Source organism: Augochlora pura, chromosome 3 (assembly GCF_028453695.1).
Source record: "Augochlora pura isolate Apur16 chromosome 3, APUR_v2.2.1, whole genome shotgun sequence".
Taxonomy (NCBI): domain Eukaryota; kingdom Metazoa; phylum Arthropoda; class Insecta; order Hymenoptera; family Halictidae; genus Augochlora; species Augochlora pura.
The window spans coordinates 18,688,743-18,710,354 of NC_135774.1; the positions used below are offsets into that span (position 1 = coordinate 18,688,743).

At 34.4% G+C, this 21,612-nt stretch overlaps 1 protein-coding gene across 1 annotated transcript in view; it reads left to right on the top strand.

Moving 5' to 3' along the window:
* The first annotated feature begins 4,645 nt into the window (after positions 1-4,645).
* Dyl (transmembrane protein dusky-like) overlaps positions 4,646-21,612 on the top strand; it is a 38,874-nt gene continuing 21,907 nt past the window's right edge. The window contains exons 1-2 of the mRNA XM_078197562.1: positions 4,646-4,708; positions 6,717-6,798. Of these exons, the coding sequence (XP_078053688.1) occupies positions 6,730-6,798 (69 nt within the window). The 5' untranslated portion in view covers positions 4,646-4,708; positions 6,717-6,729. The remainder of the gene's footprint in view (positions 4,709-6,716; positions 6,799-21,612) is intronic.

Here is a 21,612-nt window from a genome sequence, read left to right on the forward strand (position 1 = left end):
CATACAAAATCAAATTTAAGGAAGTAGAAGCAAACCATTATTTTTTGTTTTACAGATTTAGCGTGTAATAATAAAATACGATTGAGTGTATTATTTTTAATTAAATTTAACAATAATTTAACGATCTGCATGTTCATCTTCAAAGATATTACTTTCACAATAACTTTTATTGATTTACTTGTTCAAAGTAAAGTCAAAGTCTTTGTAAAATGCTGTTTTTTTTCGGAGACTTTGAATTCAGTCAATGTCACCTTCTTACATAGATTAACAACGCATCTAAATAATTTACAAGTTTATTTACAAGTAACCTTTATAAGAAATTTCATTCTCAAAGATTTAAATAGCCAATCTTTATATAAATAAGAAAATAATATCTACAAGCTGAACTTTAATATTTCGGTCATTTACGATTTTTCATTAAACTCTTACGTCCAACAAATTACATTCGTCTGAAAAGAACAATATTAACATTTGAATGAAAATGTTTCGCATTTGATGAAAGCCGCAGCTGAACAAATTTACTAATTGCAAATAATCCTAAGGAACCTTTTGCACGATATAGCAATTAACTTACTCGAGACAGACATAAATTCTACGATCGTTAATACAAGAATTCCAGCCTACATTCGACCGAACGAGGAAGAAAATGATCTAGATGCGGAGCTTTAAAGTTTCCATTTTCCTGAAAAATGCATAGCATAGATAAGAATCGCGGGCATACGCGTGAACCGTAGAAAGTACTTGGCATCGCATTCCGAGTGATAACCCCGGATCGGAGATCGGCCGCTTGTATATCTGGCCCGGGAAAACGATTCGGTCTCTCGTGATTTTCGCTTTGCTCTCGGACCGGTACGGGGCAGAGACGGTGAAAAATCGCTGGACGTCCACGGTTCCGACTTGTAGGAGAGTAGCACACGCCCTCGTTTTGGGTTTCTCCTCCTCTAGCGATTTATTGAAATCGAACCTCCCGGAACGGGTCGGACTCGATTCGTCATTCGCGGATTACACCGCCGTTCCGCCGTTTAGCGTCCGCCATTATTCGAGTCACGATCGGCGCACGGTTGTGCTTCACCTGTGTGAAATATTTTTCCGGAGCTACCGCCGCGTTTCAGACCGACGGCCAGCTGACGCTACGATATTGTTACGTACGCGGACCAGTCTCTGCTGTTCTTTGTTTTGCTACGTGTCTTCCCGTGAATTAGTTTCTCCGACGAAATCGTGTTCGCGCGCGCGCGCGCGCGCACGGTGTAACATTACAGTTTTCCGATAAACTCGCGCTAGCAGTTCTCAAATGCCAGTAAATAATGCAACTTGATAAATAATGCAGGCCCCTGGAACGTGAACAGCGTGAAAACGAAACGTGACACGGCGATGGAGATTGCTGTGGCCCTTTTGATTCCGCGAGACGGTGCTGTAATTGATAAAGATGGCGCGTTGATAAGGAAAGTGTTGGTTGGTCGCAATATGCGATTTGCGATTAAAGAAATTTATTCGGAGACTGATTATTGCAACAATGATTCAATAAGCTCCGAGAACGAGGTTTTTTTTACAATTAATACAAGTTTCATGACGAATTTTTGTGAAACACTTATTCGTAATACTAGTATTTGTTAAAATCTGGAATAAAGATAACGGTACGCGTAAATTCAATTATTTGCTTTATATTTTATAAAAGAAAAGAATAATGAGTATAAATAGGAAAAAGATAATTAAACAAATAGGAAAAGAATAATTTATGTATTAGTTCAAATAATCATGTAGAAATAATCTCTTTGTTTACATTTCAAAAAAGAGGTGAACGATGATTGAATAAATTAATGACATGAGTAGCTAAAATATTTTCGTTCACATTTAAAAAAAGAAAGAAACAATTGATTAACGATTTAAAATAATAGTACGTGTAAATATATCGTTTGTGTCTTGAGAAGGGACAGAATAATTGACAAGCAGAAAGGAGAGAAAAAAGTAGATTATTTACCGTAAAAATCAGCCCTTAAAGTTATTTTTAAATAAATTTATTCATGGTAAAATCTACGGAATGTATAAATTGTTTGAAAATTATTTTTAAGAGATTACATAAATGCTTGCGAATCCGATAGAATTCTGTCACAGTGCGTGCAGATCTGTGTGGACATTGATGGTTTTCTACAGAAATAATAATACCGGTGTAAAACAAGCGGTTTCGAATCTACTAAACTTTAAGGCAAGCAGGTCACGTAACACCGTCGCTCAAAAATACAGTGCATGTTACGATTTCAATCCACATATAATATTCCTCAAGGAAACGAACTCGTCTCATATAGAATGATATATTCGATATGTTTTTAAAAATATTTTATTTAGTCAAGGAAAGCATCAGGTTTGTTTAATAATAATAAAATGGTATTTACTATATAACAATAATGCTGAAAATAGCAGTTAAATGACAACAGTAAAGATAATTTCAGATTAAATAGCTTCTGATAGTTAAAGATTATGTTTGTGCGCATAGTATAACCTCGTAATTACTTTAAAATGTATTCATATATGGCTATGTATAACTAGATTTCAATACGGTGCAAATGCTTACAATTAAACCCATCTGCAATTAATACAAGACACGAGATTGTTTACCTCATTTGCATGAAGTATACAACACCGCCGATTAAATTCTCACGCTGCTTTCGTAACGCACGCAAAACAGATGCATCTCCGCAAACTAAATAGTAAGAGTGAGCAACCATAGAAATCATTTGCATGCCACAACAATGCATCGATGTGTTAACTGAAATTTCACAGCGACACCTGACACCAGAGCCGATGGTTAATGATTGCCGATTATAATTCGTTCGTTATTATAACTAATTCCTAATAACGGGACGAAAAGTAGACTGATTAATGATTAACGATTATAATTCGTTAGCTGTTGCAACTAATGTATAATAATTGATCAAAATAATCTGACTAATAATGAATGATTATAATTTATTAGTTACTATAACTAATTTGTAATAATTTATAATAACTAACTGTTGCGATCCGAATCATGAGGATTTATTTATGAGAAAATGAATACATCTATTTATTTAGACACACATTGTAATTTAATATAATATTATAATATACTATATACACATATAATTAATATAATACACATACTCAATTGATAAAGTGTTTGTTAATGTTAAAAGGCAGTACAAATCCAATTTTATTAGAATTTGTATGGTCTGAGAAAATTGATTTTATACATTACAGTGGTTAAATTTATTACTACTAAAACTTGAAGGAAAGAACGAACAAGTATAATAAATATAGACACGGTGAATATAAACTTTCTTTTCTTTCGAAGAGATTATTACACTCGACAAGGTTCTAATTATTATAATTACGATAATACTAATAAGGTAAAGGCATAATCCCTCAACTACAATAACCACGTAGTTCATTGACACATTACTACATAAACTGTACATAACTGTACATAAACTGTACTAAGTTCGAGACTATAATCTTTTTTCGATACATATATAAAAAAAGCCGCTGCCACGTGGCTATAGCATGACGTAAACTTTCTTTTGAAACGTTACAAACAGATATTTAATAGGAAAAACACAAAAATTTAATAATATAAATTTAACATAATTATTTCATTTATTTTAATTTCGGGCGCCGCCTCACAGAGAATACCATGTTAAAGTTGGATAACAACAAATATCTTAATTATTATTATAGTATATCTATTCCATTACATATGTAAAGAACCGAATCGTAGTGGAAACAGAACTAAAAAATAAATATTATATATTATAAACAATATTCCTGCAATAGTATAACAATCATAAAGCATTCAATATGTTTCTTAATATAGATTTGGCGGATCTCTAAATTTCTTCACTTCCCTTCTTACTTTCAGAAGCAACGCGATTCTTTTATAAGTGTTTCATTATATCGTCGGTTTTATTCATAAATAAATAAACAATCGACTCCGAAAGTCTGGATCCCCCTTGTCTCCGCAAGAACAACGAGCACCAAAATAAACGCGGCCCTCTCCTCCCCGTTCCCTATTTAATGACTCTCGCGCCTCGTTCCGAGCGTCTTTCACCTGTGCCTGGGGAGCATCGTTCTCCGGAACGGTGGACAGAGAAACTGAGAAAGAGGAAGGGAGAAAGAGAGAGAAAGAGAGAGAGAGAGACGAGAAAGGCGCAGGATCGGAAAAAGAAGGAATGAAAACGGTGGCAGAGAGCGGTCGGCACAAAGGGAAGGGGATGGCTCGCGAGCACGGTGGGCCTGTTTGGGACCGAGCGTTGAAGGCGGAAGAAGCCGGGGGAGGGGTGAGCGTGCGGCACGAACGATCGAGATTGTCAGTAGGTCACTGGGACGTGGCTCGTGGCCGAGACGAGCGTGGTTTGCACCTTCAGTCAGTCCCCGTTGGCCAAGGTAGCCACCTCTGGGCCCGTAGAGTCGAGTCGCGGCAGACAGGCATAGTTCCTCGGGGTTTTTTTTTCGTTTTTTTACACCACGGGACAAGGGAAGGCACGGTCACGCTCGCGGGCCCCGATGAGGAACAACTGACACACGTGTGGATCACGGGGTTAATTTGTGAGACCGGCGGCGGCGTGCACGAACGGGGGTGACAAAAAATACGGTTCGAACGGAACGGAGCAAACGGAAGGAGACCCTCTTAACCGGAGGAGGTGACACCAGTGTCTCGACGAAGGATTCGACAGAGGTGCATCGATCGATCTATATTCACGCTCGTCGACTTCCGGTACCCTCGTAGAGCCGCGCGAGGACGACTCCCCGGGTACTACGAGCCGAGTCGAGACCGTCTGAATTTTTCAGGTTACTCGAAATCGGCGACCGGTTCGAAAAAGTGTGAGTCACTCGAGAAATCCAAGTGGCTCGAAGAAGAAATTTTTTTTAATTGCTCGAATTTGTTCGAATCGTTCAATAATTATCAAGTGACTAGGAAGTGTTCAAATAAATCTGTAATTTTTCAGTGATTCCGACATGTTCGAGATGACGGAATTATTATTATTTTTTTTTAATTGCTCGAATATGTTCGAATAGATCTATAATTCTCTAGTGACTAACAATTATTCGAGTTGCTCGATATACTCAAATATAAGAGGGGCTCAAATAAGTATTTTAATTTACTCGTTGTGAAGTAATAATGCATAAGTATTCACGCCGTTTGGATATTTCAAATAACTCGCACAGTCTCGAACAGTTTGTCGATTTAACTCGAAAGATTCGATAACTGGACTCGGTTCGAAATTCAAGTACTCGAATAAATCTAGTACGCGAATAAATCTAGTGCTGGAATAAATCTGTTACTCGAATCAAGCAAAGACTTAAACCAATCCTAATCAAATTAGAACTCGAATCAATCTAGTATTCTTATCAATCTAGTACGTGAATAAATTTAGTGTTGAAGAAATATAGTATCGGAATCAATCTAGTAGCCTAACTAACCTAGAAGTGGAATCAATCTACTATCCTAGTCAATGTAGAACTCGAATTAATGTAGTACTTGAATAAATTTAGTGCTCGAAGAAATATAGTATTCAAGTCAATCTAGTATTCGAATAAATATAGTATTTGAATTAATGTACTACCCGAGTCAATTAAATATTCGAATCGATCTAATACCTAAATCAATCTAGAATTTGGATGAAACAAGTGCTTGAATCAATCTAGTATCCTAATTAATTTAGAACACAAATCAATCTAGAATTTGAATAAATATACTATTCGAAACAATCTAGTACTCGAATTACTCCAGTATTCATATCAGTCTAGAACTCGAATCAATCTGGTATCTTAATTAATCTAGAATTCAAATCAATCTAGTATTCGAATCAATCCAGTATTCAAATAAATCTAGTATTCGAATGATTGTAGCACTCGAATCAATCTAATACCCGTATCAGTCTATAATTCGAATCAATCAAGTACACGAATAAATCTAGGACTCGCACACCTCTATAACGTCGCTGGTGCCCCCATCTACAACCCTGATCCCTGCTCGTCGTCGATCGCCGCAGCCTTTCCGTACTTGTTGATCTCGCGGATCTAATATCTCGTTCTTTGACGTTCGGCTCCGAGCTCCGGTGTTCACCCAGTATTTCACTTTCGGTCTCGTTTCCTTTATCTCCGCGGCGTGCGGGAAATTTAATTTTTCTTCTATTTTTTCGTTCCTCCGCCTCGTCCGAACCCCTTCTTCGCGTCCCTCTCTCGCCCCGTCTTACGGTTAAACTTTATTTCCCAGCCAATTTCAGCGGAAACGAAGCTCTTTTCTTTCTCTCTCTGTCTTTACTCGCGTGCACGGACTTTGGATTCCGCGAGATTGAATTCCTCGGGCAGCATCAGAGACGAACAGCGGGCAACTTCTTCTTTCGGCGGGGCGCGGGCGAGACGCGTCGCGCGATGCCGCGGACGAGTTTTTAATTAAGAAGTTTTGACTTTCGAGATCGCGCGGCCCGATGTTGGTTCGCCCGTTTGTTTCACGGATGGACTGTGCATGCGACGGCGATACACAACGATCTCCGGGATCTCCGCCATACTTCTTTTTTTTTTTTCGCGAGTCTGTCCGTAGACCGTCGTCCCTCCTGCGGGTTTGTTAACGAGTTCGACGGAGGACGGACGATTGCGTTCGGCTGATCCATGATCGACGCACTGATGGAAGTGTTCTCGCGTGTGGTCAGATTGATAGCGAGCTCCATTTTTTATTGCAGAGAGGATACACGCATGATGGAGAGGACGTGGCGAAGTATACGGAAGACAGCTTTAATCTTGTTGCTGACTTTGTTAGTGGCTGTGAGTACAAATTGCTTCTTTTTATTCGGTTTCCCTGTCTTTTCGTTCGCGACGTTTATCGAGTCTTGATCAAAATCATTAAACCATGTTTGAGTATCTACTCTATTTGATTCTCAATACATCGAGTGATTGTAATGAGAAAATGGAAAATAATGACTGGACTGCGGATTTTTATCCGGAATAAAAATTGTCAACTTCAATTTATACTGTGTGGACAATTATTTCAATTGTTTTACTTAAAAAATTGTAACGAGCTACAAAAATAGATAGGTAATTTGTTCTTAAACTAATTGTGATTTACAAATTTTGATTATTCACATTTTATCCACGTGGTCAGAATATCACATTCTGATAGTTATGCATAATGCGTGCTATAGTATTCATGACGATACAGATGAAATTAAATCGCGTAATATATTTTTAAAAAATAATCGCTATATAGAATTCAATACATGATAATATAGTTTATAAATTTGAATATTATAGCAACCATGTCATTCGTCATCACATTGAAACTGAATGCTACGGTAAATCCGCGAATTTAAATTTTTTCAATGCTTTCAATGCTATTAAGTCATTAAATATGAAATCCATATATTTTTTACTTTAACAACCGTCGAGCATCCAGAACATGCAAAGTGAAGTGACAATCGATAACGAATAAAACTAATTAGAATTAAAAAAGACAGAATAAGGGAATACAATGCCTAAAGTGACAAAATCTATTATCATCATTTGGTAGATAACTTTTATGAGTGACGTCAGCTGTTAAATGTAACGTTTAAATGCCGATACAATTATTAGAGTTACAGAATGTTCAATGGAATTCAATAGCTAAAGATTTGACTTAACCCTAGAAAGATAACCATATGACAACGTACGTAAAAGATAACCATACGCTTCAGAGGCGCATGCTTTTCTAAGGCGTCAATTTTATACTAACAATGGATATTTATTTAAGTTAGTCTAGTCATTTTAAAGGTTTGGCATTATTGTAAAAATAAAATGCATTTATATTATATTTTTTTATATTTTAAGTAATTTTAAACTTAAATCACTAGACCTCTATGAAAAATTAACAAAAATCAACAGTCTTCGGTTTATTTCGCAGGCGCCTCTGCGACGTAGGTTATCTTTCTAGGGTTAATATTATTGGTTTTACAAAACATGTATTAAAAATCATACACGCGTTGACTCTGTGTGAATAATGATGGTGTCTTCAAGGTGAAACAGCTTTCTGTTTATTAACCCTTTGCACTCGAAGCCATTTCAACTACAAATTTAAAATAATTTCACTGACTTATAGTATTTCCATCTTGTGCAATAAAATTCATTCTATGCATATGAAATTTAGTTTCGCGACTTACATAACAGTTACACTTTTAACAATTCTTTAAATCCAAGCTTCGGCAATATCTATAAAAATAAGTTTGGAACGTGTTACAACAATTCTAATGGTGCCTCGATGTCGCCACTCGAGTGCAAAGGGTTAACACTTTACGGATCAGTTGGCTATAAGTCCACTTTTAACCAATAATTTGCCATCTATTGTTGAGGTACTATTATGTAATTTTTGAGATATTAGATAACTTTCTCAATGAATAAAATAAATATTGTTTCATTCTAATGTTCCGAAAGTATAATAATTTTTACAGCCAAATGATCGGTCAGCAAAGTGTTAAAAATAGAAATATTGTTGACCTTCTCGTTCGTTTATAAATACAAAGACAGATAATTTTATTATAACTATCAAGAATACAAAATATTTTCGAGAGCCGTTTTGGCACTATACTACCAAAGCGGTTAAAATGGCTGCTGTCCGATCGAAAGATATGTATATTATAATAAAAATCATAGAAAGTTTAAATAAATCTAATCTTGTCACTGTTATAAAACAATACGTATTTGTCACGTTTATATTATTATCTGAGGCATACTGAACGAAGTAAAATGTTTTCTTAATGCTCAAAAAATAGTATTTGACTACCTAATTAATAAAGGATAATTTAAAATAGATTAAAGGATAATAGAAAAAAGCAACGGAGAGTTTGTTAAAATTATTGACGGATTAGAAAGTCTTTTGTTAAACGTTAAACTGAAGCTTATCAGTGTCATTGTTGAGAGAATAATTAATCGTCATTGTTTACACAGGCAATTAAAACTTTTGCAACGTCTCCGTTGCTAGTCTTACTTCGTGTCTTGATCGTATTGTTTGCCAATTAATATTACAAGCTAGAACATTCGGAATATTGAACGTAATTGTAGTTACGAACTTGTAATTGGATTGTACTCTCCAAATAGACAATTCATAAACGGTTGACTTAACTCGTAAACTGCAGCTATACATCGAAATATATCGATCGCCCTTCAAGAATTATAATAGTAATGAACAATCGATTGAACCAATTGCATCGTAAGAGAAGATGTCTGCTATCTTCCTTCGATTATGAATTTTCCATCGACATTCTAAAACCTTGATAGATACTACAACATAGCTTAACTCTTTACACTCAAAGCCATTTTAATTATAAATCTAAAATAATTTCATTGACTTGCAGATTTCAATTTTCTATGACGAAAGTTCAGTTTATATAATATAAAATTTTATAGTATAATTAAAATTTATAAAAGTTTATATAATGTGAAATTGGATCTTGTGACTCGTGCAAAGTTACAAATTTAATAATTTTTTAAATCTAAACTTTGATAAGGTGTATAGAAATTATTTTGAGAAGTGGTATAACAATTTTAGTGGTGCCTTAGAGTCATCACTCGAGTACAAGCGGTTAATAACTAAGCTATGAATTCTCAAATAAAAATTATCTGCTTTTATTGAAATAAGCAGAAAGTAATATTTTAATTTTTTCATTGTTTTAGCTCATATGTTATTATTACTATTATATTATTATATATAATTGTTATATATCTTATCATATATAACATTATTATTTTATTGCATATATTATTGCATTATAATATTGCATAATTTCCAAATTATGAAGTAAACTTACGGTACAATAGTTCAAATTCGATGAGTTAATAGACGATCGCATGAAATTTTAAATAATTACATTTATAATCCAGTTACGGGTTACATAAATAATCGTTTTGTTAGTATCACGCTGGTTTTGTTAATTTGCGCTAAATGTTACGCCGGTCACACATGATGAGTGACACTAATTTTAAACTGGATTTTTAAATTTATTTGAATCAAAACACATTTGAAACGATTCTACTGTGATCGAATACTTAATGCGAATAACCATTATGATTTTCAATTTTCTAGATTTGGTCTCATTAAAATATATAATTTAACAAATAATATTAGACAATACATATATCCTTCTTAACGAGAAAAAGAAATGACAACATTTTGTGTTAGCATAAGTATACTTGTGAAAAATAGATAACTATACATATTCTGATATTCTTTATTGAACTATATACTTTATAAATTATATATTTTATAACATGTTGATATGGTATATGAACAAAATATCAAGTATATTGAAGAAAATCAAGCACACGCAATATAGTAGAAGTAACTCATACACTTTCAACTTAATAACAATATTCCAACCTATTCAAAATTACCTCTACAACACGTTTCAATATAACTTTACAAAAATTGTTGCAAAATCTATCCCTAAAGACGAGCGTTTCTAATTAACTTAAAGATCTCGATAATTTTATTACATTTTTCCACGATTATCGAGCGCTAAGAAAACACATTGTCCACGAAGGAGTGAATGGCACGATCAGCGTAACAGGTAACTCTCATCGGTAGAAGATCACCGATGATCGCTTAGTGTCGTCGAAGTGTAGGTTTCGCTCTGGCAAATAATCGATTGTCGTGTTATCGTGATCGGTATTATTGCGCGCGTGGCCTCCAATTCATCCTCGAGCGAATGGAGATTACTACACACGGTTGTTCTCCACGTTCAAAGTGACAGACAGCTCCTACGGCGACCGTTATGTCGCTCTGCGTAAAACAGGTGAATCTATTGATGCAGTTGTCTGTGTTTCGTGTCGCATTGTCGAGGTTGATCGTGATTTCCACTGAAAGCGCGGTGTACAGGCTGTTCCTCAGCTGGCTGCGCCGCTGAAGAGATTCTTTTTCGAAATATAAGTTAAGCAGCGTACAATCAGATTTTTGATTGCAAAGACAACCTTTTTTTTGATACGTAAAATCTCTAAATGAAATTATTAAATCTTTTGTTAAATTTTGACGAGTACAACGTTTCTTTATCAACAAAATCGAACGACAAAGTCTAACATTTGGCTAACTTTACACTGAATAAAAATTGTATTGCCAATAGAGGATACAAACAATTCTATATAACAATAAAAATGTAATAATGTAGAATTGTAAATAATAAGAGCATGTTAATTTTGGACATGTCAATCGCTTAAATAATTTTTAAGTCTCAATTTTGAATAATTTTTTCATGTTAAATCATTCTGTATCAAAAGTATGCTGATTTTGTTTACGATTCATTGACAGACTCAATAGGCACCTACATGAATAGTAATAACTTCGTTCAATTTCTGAAAATAAAATTATTTTCTGTTAAACATCTTCGTTGTGAAAACTTTGAAAATTTATATAAAAAGATTTCGTTCCACGTTTGAGATATAAATGTTCAACCTTTTCTTGTTTCGTTCGCACAATGAATTCTGGATAGTATAAGTTGTATAGTTAATGGTACTAGCGTAATCGAGCGGATTAGAATCAGAGTGGCGTTAATTATATTTTCCTCATTGCGGGAAAAAGGAGTATTATTTTTTACTGAGCACATTTATTGTTAAGATAGTTTAGAGTTATAAGATATAGAGTTAAAACAATCTAGAGTTTTAAGATATAGAGCTAAAATAGTTTCGTGTTATAAGATATAGAGTTAAAAAATTCTAGTGCTATAAGATATAGAGCTAAAATAGTTTAGAGTTATAAAATATAGAGCTAAAATAGTTTAGAGTTATAAGATATAGAGTTAAAATAGTTTAAAGTTAAAAGATACATTGTTACAATATTTTAGAGTTATAAGATATAGAGTTAAAATAGTTTAGAGTTATAAAATATAGAGTTAAAGTAATTTATAGTAACTTCATTTGTTCTTTAATATTTTCGCACGTTTAAATTACAGTTTAAGACGTAAATCGAAATGTTTGATGGCTTACGCCGCTATGATTTTAACTCACTCAACTCTCGCAGATAAATGTTTGTTGACTATACTCGGACGCGTTTCATTGATACACCTAAATGTCCGCTGTCTGGGACCGCTATTTACGGATGCGCTAGTTTCGATACAACACGACGTTAATGCTTCTGGGGAATCACTATAGCCGCAGGCCCTACTTGTACCACATATTGTCGCGTGTTCGAAGACGAGTTATTGATCTGACACTTTGCACCCTGGACAGAGATAAAAGATCTTCCTGCCCAAAACTCACCCTTTATTGACACTTTGTGCCAACATTGCGTTAGTTATAATAAACATTACTTGTTTCTTCTTGTCTTTAATTTAGTTTCTTCTTGTCTTACGTAATATCTGATTACGAGTTGGTGGCGTTGCAATTTGTTTACCATGTAAAAAAGTATTTCATTTAAAGTCAACAATTATGTATTTGCAGAACAAGGTCGAGTCTATTTACGTTACTTTATATTTAATATGAATTATTTCTGCTTAATCCTAAATTTTGCAAAAATGTGTAGAATTTTATTTTGTGTCATATCTTTTACTCGAGCGAAATAATAATAATAAACTTATTTATTACAAATTCTTCTATCCTAATTTTTATACCGATTTTGACTTGAAACAATATCAAGAAAAAATAATAGGTAGTTGGATGAGCTAATTGATAAAGCGTCGTAAACTATTTTATAGCCAGCTAGACATTCTAACAAGTTTATGGCAAATAACCATGCACGGTCGTCCCCGTTAATAAATTCTATGTATCTGTGGGCATTCCGCAATCTGCAATATAAAATGTCGCAATTTTTGGTTATTTAATTCTTTGAATATTGGCTTTTTCGTCAATTAAACGTTCTGCGATTGCACGGTACTCGCTTCTGGCTGCAGGTCAAATTTAATTAACGAAACACGTGATGTTTTCGCTAATCGATAGGAAGCAATTGAATTTTCCAATGATGCCGTTAAATCTAGACGAGACGTTTCCATGGAACAGCGTTAGCGTGTGTGCGATATTGTCTTTCACGATTATTGTCTGCCTGTCTGTTCCGCTGTTAACATCCATTATTAGTAATTGTTCAATTACTGTTTCGATTTGACGACAATAAATCAAATACCTGGTCCATTAATATTACGCTTGTCGCACCGTGAAATCCATTAATTATTTATCGATAATACACTGTTTCAATTTTATAATCACTGATTGAGTAACGCAAAGTTTGAATTCATTCATTCTTAATCGACGCATTAAACAGCTGAAACCATTAAAATTTTACAGTTAATGGTAGTAAATTAACAACTAATGTTAGTGCATTTCTCACTGTTTCTTTCACTTTGCAAGTGACTACTAATAACTTTGATAACTAAGTACGCCTTCTACATTTTGCGAACTGCAATAACTTTCGCTGTTGCGCCAACTTATCATTGTATTAAGCACGTTAAATGAAACTTGTTATTCATTATTAATGTTGAATTTCTCTTTTTATGATTATCTTCGCAATGACATGCGACAGCCACTGACATCAGTTGTGACTCATTTGTTTATTTCTCTTCTTTTACCTTCTTTAAACTTTCTGATAAGCTTAACGGCGACTCTATCCGAGAGTACGTAAAGGGGTAATTGAACTATAAAAGTTGCAAATTCAATCATGGAATTCTCAAATAATTTTTAAATATATATTCGCCAAAATTTAGCAGAGATCTCAACATTTGAGTCTTTTATTGTTCCGCATGTACAATCTTAGTAATTATTTACTGAAAGGTACAAACTTTATTAGCATAATTCCCAACGTAAAAATTCAGTAAGTCTTTAAATCAGCACAAGTGTCATCGTTATCCTCTCTGGAAACAAAATATATGGCAACTGATCAAGTTAACAGATTAATAAATAATTGAAAGCTTTTAAATAATTTGTTCAATAGTCGTAGCAATTTTATTCATAAAGAAACAAGCTGTGTTGAACAATGAGATACGATAATTTCTTCTTGGATCACAATCGCAAAAATCAAACAGATATAGTATATAAATTCAATAGTTTATTAAAAGACTTATGATACTCAATAGGTAATTCACTTTAAAGGTTACCATAAAAAGTCATAAGAAGATACTTCACTAATTGTTGCCAACTTTTTTACACAGAACCATCATTGACAGCGTCACATTATAATCTGTACCAGTATAATAGTGAGTTAAAAATATTATAACTTGTGCAAGTTTGGTTTCTAAATAATAGCAACACATAACAACAATATATCAGATCACTTCACTTATAACGCTAAAGCATGGTAGAGTGTTAATCCTTTGCGCTCGAGTGGTGACTTCGAGGCACCACTGAAATATTTACATCACGTTCCAAAATAATTTCTGTATAAAAAATGTACAGATAATGTAAGTATAGTATTTGTATATTATAAAAGTACAGATTTAAAAAAATCATTAAATCTATAACTTTTTATAAATCACAAGATTTAATTTCACACGCACAAAGTGAATTTTCTCACACAAAATAGAAATGCAGTAAGTCAGAATAATTGTTTCAGAATTACAGTTAAAATAGCTTCGAGTGCAAAGGGTTAATTGTAAAATAGGAATATTTTATAGCATAGTGAAAAAAGAAACATTTCCACAAAAAGAATATGGTTGCACCCTGAAAAACACCTTGAAGAACACCCTGAGAAACCGTGGGTTTTCGATTTTGACTATACAGAATCACTATAAAAATTGACGCAACAATGTTTGTAAAATACATAACGAAAAGTTTTTTAAAGAATTCGATTATATCACAAATACGTTAGAGATGGTAAGTGTATAATAATTTTTATAGATATAAAGTTTCGAATTTGCTAGTTATACATAATATTATTCAAGATTGCAGAGTTATCTTCAAAATTCCTTAATATTTCACATGTTATTGTTTCGAAATATCAGACCTCTGGAAGTTCTTATTATAATTCTAAATTAAAATATACAATGCCAAAAAAATCACTGAAAAAGAATCTATAGAAAGTGAAAATCTAACAGATGATGAAGAAGATTTTTGTACTCAATGATGAAAATTAATTATACAGAAAATGATTATAAATTATTATAAAGCATTATTCCTCAGGTTATTTAAAGTAACTTTTTCTTTAACGCAAATGGAATCGGCGGCTTCGTTTGCTAATTATTAAAGAAAAAACGCTGACCAATGAGAGGTGAGCTCGGTTGACGCGAGGTGGTCGATTCAATGAATGAACCTTACTTCGTACGATCATTGACTCGGCCGCCTCGCGTCAACCGAGCTCACCTCTCATCGATCAGCGTTTTTCCCTAATAACTCGTTAACGAAGCCGTGGATTTCATTTGCGCCAGGGAAAATGTTATTTCAAATGACCTCAGGATTCCTGATTGCGAATAACTTTTAGGATACACTATATAGTGTTACCAATTGGTCCACAAAGACTGTGGTGCTGAAGAAATCAATTTTACATATCCAATGTGTGAAAAATGCAAAGAAAAATAAATTTCCTATAAAAGCAAACAGGATCACGTATTGGATCACCATTCTCCAAATATGTGAATTTTTATAATTCTAGATATTACTTTATTGCAAAAAAGCGGATTTTCTTCTACATTTTCCAGTAGATTTCAAAACAATACAACTTAAAATTTAAATTAGAAAAATCGATAAATTAGAAAAACTGACAAAGTTTATAATTCAAATTTTGGAAAAAATGTATTACGATTATATTATTAACAAAATTTATCCCATTTATGTCATCAATAAAGTATATTAAGAAAGCACTATTAAGAAAGCGTATGATAATTACACTATTAGCGCTTTGACTGCTGCGTCTCCCATATGCGGGCGACAGAGTTATTTAAAATCTAATTTCTTATTATTATTATTAAGATGTGCAAGATTTAAAAATGTTGAGAAACTGATTGACGTCGTGTAACTTTATTTGGTAGTTTCACAGTGTTAATAAAATTGTCAGTAAAAGTATTTACAACTGAAAGTTATGATTTAAAGAAAAAAAAAATGGGTCTTCTGTCAAGTACCTTTACTCTGGCACAGACACAAACGAACGAAACGCGAAATGTACTTGGCAGCGTGACGTAGGCACAGCCTATGTGTCCCGCAACGAAAACTACACGGTGCTCAGTGTTAACTATACGGCGAGCAGCCGAAGCGAAGATAGTAGGCCAGCGCGCCGGACGCGTTGTCCTCTTTCGACTATACTCTCTAAGACTCTAGACTCGGATCCTCTTTCTCCTTCGCTCGCAGCTGGTCGCGCGTCTCGGTCTCTTATCCCCCGGTTGCCCCCCTCGTCCCTCTTTCTCTGTCAAGGAAACGGCCCGCGATGCGATATATAGCAGGTCAGACTCTAGTCGAGTTCCAGCCAAGGATTGACTTCTTTTCCATCGGCAGCTTTCTTTCCTGAGAAACGTCTCTCGCCCTGTTTTCGTGCGGTTCCGTCTCGGACTCGACCCGCCTTGTCGTCTTGTCTCGCTTCCGATCTTGTCGGACTTTTCACGCTAAACGATACCAGTTCTCCTGGTCGCGCCGCCGACACCGGCACACCTAACTCCAACCCTCCGGCTACCCTGACTCTCGCGGCTTTGTCGAAATTGATTAACCTTTTCTTTTTTGCTCTTACGAATTATGCAGAGATCGATCCTGACGATTTATAAGGAACACCATTTTACTGAGTATAAAATCGCATCCATTCTTTTATACAGATCAAAAGTGTACGTTGCAAAGATCCCAAAGATGTGAATTAACAACTGGTCTGATCCTGAGTAATCAATAAAATTGGCAGAAAGAATAATGCTGACATTTGTTTGGATTCGATTAGATTTATTTGTTTCAGTATATAGTGACTTTTATTTAATGTTATTCATATATTATTATTATGTATGTCTTATAATTTAATTTCACACGAAAAGATTATTACATTTGGATAGACGGTTTACCACCTTTTCTTCCTTCTTTGTTGATCTCTCAAAGTCAGATTTGGTATTGGTGCCATTTTGAATTTACATTTCTGTGATTTTTTAACGTGCACTTTCGATCTCTATAAAAATTATTGGTAGGATTTTGTTATCCAGTCAAATTGACGATAGTTGTGAAGTAATGTTGATTTTTATTATTGTTGTTCTATTGCATTTTGTAGATCTCCCACTAATATTTCATGTAGACTGAACTTCGTTATTGAGTTACCATTTACTTCAAATACAAATTGATTCTTCTTTTGTTGTTGGAAAGTTGAACTTTGGTGTAAGCGGATTTCACAGGATTTCATATTCCTATTTATTGACAGCGCAATCTACTTTTGTAAATGTCAGACGCACTTTGGAGAACGTTAATTTATTATTTATATAAAATAAAAGATAATTGTTTATTAGATTTGATCACTAGGAAACGGAATTATCGGTTGATCAACAAACGGTTGATCATAAAATCAACAATCAAAAATTATATAAATTAGTACAACATATATTTCTATATATATTTTATTTTTTATTCTTCTTCTTATTATGGCTATTTTTTTAACCTAACCTATTTCTAATAGATTCACTAACACGCAAAGCGAATAACAAAAAGAATCTAGAAAAGTACATTAAAAACAAAATTTCAATATTAGTCTAGAAACATTGTAAATGGAACACTAAAAGTAAAGCAACAATACATACTACAAAAGAATAGAAATGATAGAATCGTTAAATAATAATTCGACGAATTTCTTAAGAAAACCAGGATATCAGTGCCACTTTATTTTCGCGGGACGGTAACGCAGAAAATTACACGCGCAATAGCAAATACATACTTTGTACGGCTCGTGCGCGGCGAGAGTTTTGAACGCAATTGTTTCGTATTAAACCGCAGCCACGGTCCATTTGTCAACTGCAGATATTACTACGAAAGGTGAGGTATCGTCGGTGTGTAACGCGCTTGAGAACGCGGCGCAATTTCGTGAAATGAAACACATTTAAAATCTGACTCCTGACAACGCGAACCGGGCTCGAGACGTGTCGCCGACGAAATTAGATTAGGCTGAAATATGCTTCGGGGAATTAATGTAAACAACCAAAACAGTCCGCGCGAAACGTGAAAAATGTTCCGACCGCATATTTTCATTTGGCCATGGGCGCGGACGTCACGCGACAGGTGGCGGAACCCCCTGCGCGGCTCCTTTTTCGGGAAATTGGAAAAGTCTTTTGCACACCGGCACCGTTAAAAGCTTTCCAGGCGCCTGGAAATTTTAACCAAATAGCGGAAAATTAAATTCCTCCAACCTTTTCGCCGCGTAAAGGCGTAAACTTTCGGAGTTAAATTATTATCACCCGCGATCGATCGATGCTATAAATTAAAAAACTGAAAGAATAGTTCTCTACAGGTATCATTAACATCAACGTTAATGATATATTTTTATAATCTTTTAATCTTAAGTCTTTTCTTATAAATATACTGTACAATTTTATTTACTATACAGGTATTTTTCTTTTCCATAAGTTTTACAAATTAAAAGAAATATAACAGCATCTTTTAATGTCTTCAACGTTTTGTCTGCGATCTAACCATTTTTATCATAAAAGCATAAACCTCACAGTCTGTAATAAATGTACGAATAAATCAATTAATTAAATAATTCCTCGTAAAAGCGTCTTTTATATCTCAACAATTGTTAAATACAATATTCGTTGCAGCTTTTCTGACTGATAGTAGTAACGTTATCGTTGCGAATATTTCTTGGTAATTATTGAAAATTAAATTCAATATTGTTAATCACATTATTCTAATCTGAATAAACTAAGAGCGCTAGAAATGTATAAACTTGGCATTTATAACGACAATAATTGTTACGCTGTTTGTTATCATCGTGCAAAACAGGTTTCGTATCGCGTTCAAAACGTGGAAACCGTGGTTAAAGGTGAATACTAAATACTATATAATCGCAAGAACTGCCGTTGTCGTTTAATATTAAAGGAAAGTGCGAAGGAGAGTGAAAACTAACGATCTTGGATAGTTTTCGTAACTACCATCAAACCGCCATTGATGAATCTCTCGACGGACACTAAAAATCACTTTCGTTCATCGCGCGGCTCTTTGCAACGTGTAATCTTGCGGATGACCGCGAGCTTTCCGCCGTGCTTGTTTCGTCTCTCGAACTTGTAATTCGAGATCGTTCGCGTAATTTTAGCAGACGGTTGGCCTAGACCGCTTAATTATAAATTTCAGATACCATAATTGTGTTTCATCTTTGATACGAAATATTAATTTTCGAGGTTTACATTTTTATCGTCTGATGCAGTTTTAGCAATCATCAATTTCAGCGATGTAAATTGTTCATAAAAATAGATCCACTTGTATTATCTCTTCAATTATTAGAAATTGTTAATAACTTTCTCGATGCTTATAGTACAGTGCTTATGTGTTTAAATGAATCCCTTTGAAATGTTTTCTTTTATATCAATAGTATAAAAGACGTAATGTAAAAGATTGTTTTAATTAAAATAAAGTAAATTATATTTACGAATAAATAATGAACATGTCAGCGATGAACAAAAGACTGTACTTTTTACTAAATAATAAGATAACGATAAAATGAAAGGTGTCAATTAATAGCTTGTCATTTTTATTGTTTTTGCTGATGTTTTTTTTGTTCGATAATCATTTCCGGGTGGAGAATGTTGCGAAAAGATTTTTTTGTACGTTTCGTATATCCAGCAGCAGCTTGGGAAATATAATCAGATTGCCGGATGAATTTCTGTACAGAATGCTTCGCGTCGAAGAATATTACAGCGTTCTGTAATTAATTACAGAGTACTGAGCTGTTAATTGCTGCAGCGCGTCTCGGGGCAGGTTTCTGGGCTACCCGTTTATGCTGTACGGTCGGCTGACTGTATTGCACAAAAAACGGTATTATTTGAATACAGTCCATATAATGAAATTGCGCAGTCTCGAAGACGTTCCGACTTTGTCGTTTGAACGTTTAAAGAGGCTCTTACTAGCCCAGTGTATATACATATATATATTTGTTAAACATCTAGTGTTGATATTTACATTTCGTGCAAGTAAAATAAATTCGCTAATACGTATATACATTGAATGGCACACTTGATCGTCCATATTGAATTATTACACTGGATATTTGACTGCCAAATACACCACAAAATAAATATAATAGAACTGCTTATAACTTTTACATAGCACGAAATAAATTAAAACGTTTTATATAAAAAATGTCTTTTTTTCTTAATAATTTTAGTGCTATGAAAAGTATAAAGACACTCCTCTGTTTTTGAATATTTTTCTTACAGTTACATGAAAGCCGTAATCAATAATTATACTGCGAATCTCGTCAAGAAGCAAACTTTAGTTTTCGTGCGTTACTTTATAAAAATTGGAATAGAAAAACATTTTATTAACCTACAGATGTCACGTGGCAGAAATACAGTAGAAATACTAGCGACTTTTGTTAAAATTGACTTGCATTTTACAATATTACGCATACGACACTTTTACGAAGATTCAGTTGATTAACAGTCAAAAGCGAGTCAAACTTGACCTAACCTATAAATTAGCGTACCTTAGACATTACGAAAAAAGGTTTTGATTTTTTAAAAGACTTTGTTGTCAGAAATGATCCGGCACCGCGGGTCTAATAACAACGTTATCATCGCTATAACGAAATATGTAAATAACTTCGACAACATTGGCGTCGAACGAAACAAATCGGAGGAGCCATTTCAAGCGGAAGTAAACATAAATAATATACGACTAAGTAAACGGGGCAAGCATTAATGCGCTTAATACGCAGTCGTTTCGAATAGCAGTATCAACGGGCATTGTTCTTCTTTAATTAAAATCCCGCCCCGCGAGTTTTCTTCAACAAAAGGCTGCCCGCTTACCACGGTTCTCAACCTGATTCTCACGGCTGGGGAGCCCCGCGCGACTCCGTTCTAATCGTCTCGTTGTAATTAGATCGTCTCCGCTTTTCCGGAAATCACGTTTTCGGCCGGAGAAGGACGGATAATCCCGCTGTCGAAGCCCGCTTTGCTCCGCGGTCCAGGTTCATTGCGGCCGCTTTCCTCAAACAGAAAACTACCACCGCCATTATTCGATCACGTTCGAGCCGTTGAACAAGCTCGGCCTCCAGAGGCTATTACACCCTTCCCAGTTGTTTACAATCGAACAGTTATTTCGAATAAGGGCGTGTATCCGCTGTGATCGTGTTCCTCAATAGTCGAACTTGAAACTTTCTTTCTTCCGAACTTAGTGGAGAAGCTTTTACGAAAATTTTGTTTATAGTTCGTATAGAATTATAAATGAGAAAGAGGATCATTTTAAACGGCGAAGTATTTATTAAAGTAAATTTTAACGAATATTTGGTCTTACAATTATTTTGTAAAATGCGTTTGTTACAAAAGCGAGTAATTTTTATTTAATTGTTAACTGGTATATCGGGGCAACGAGTAACCCCAATATTGCATTGATATTTCTTTTCGTAAGGAAAGTTTAATTTTTATGTTTTTTGATGTTTTATAGACACGTTGGTTAAGAGTGAACTATCGATGAAATGTTTATCTTGAATTTTTATAACACACTTTTTTGTGATTATTATTGGAAGTATATCGTGGT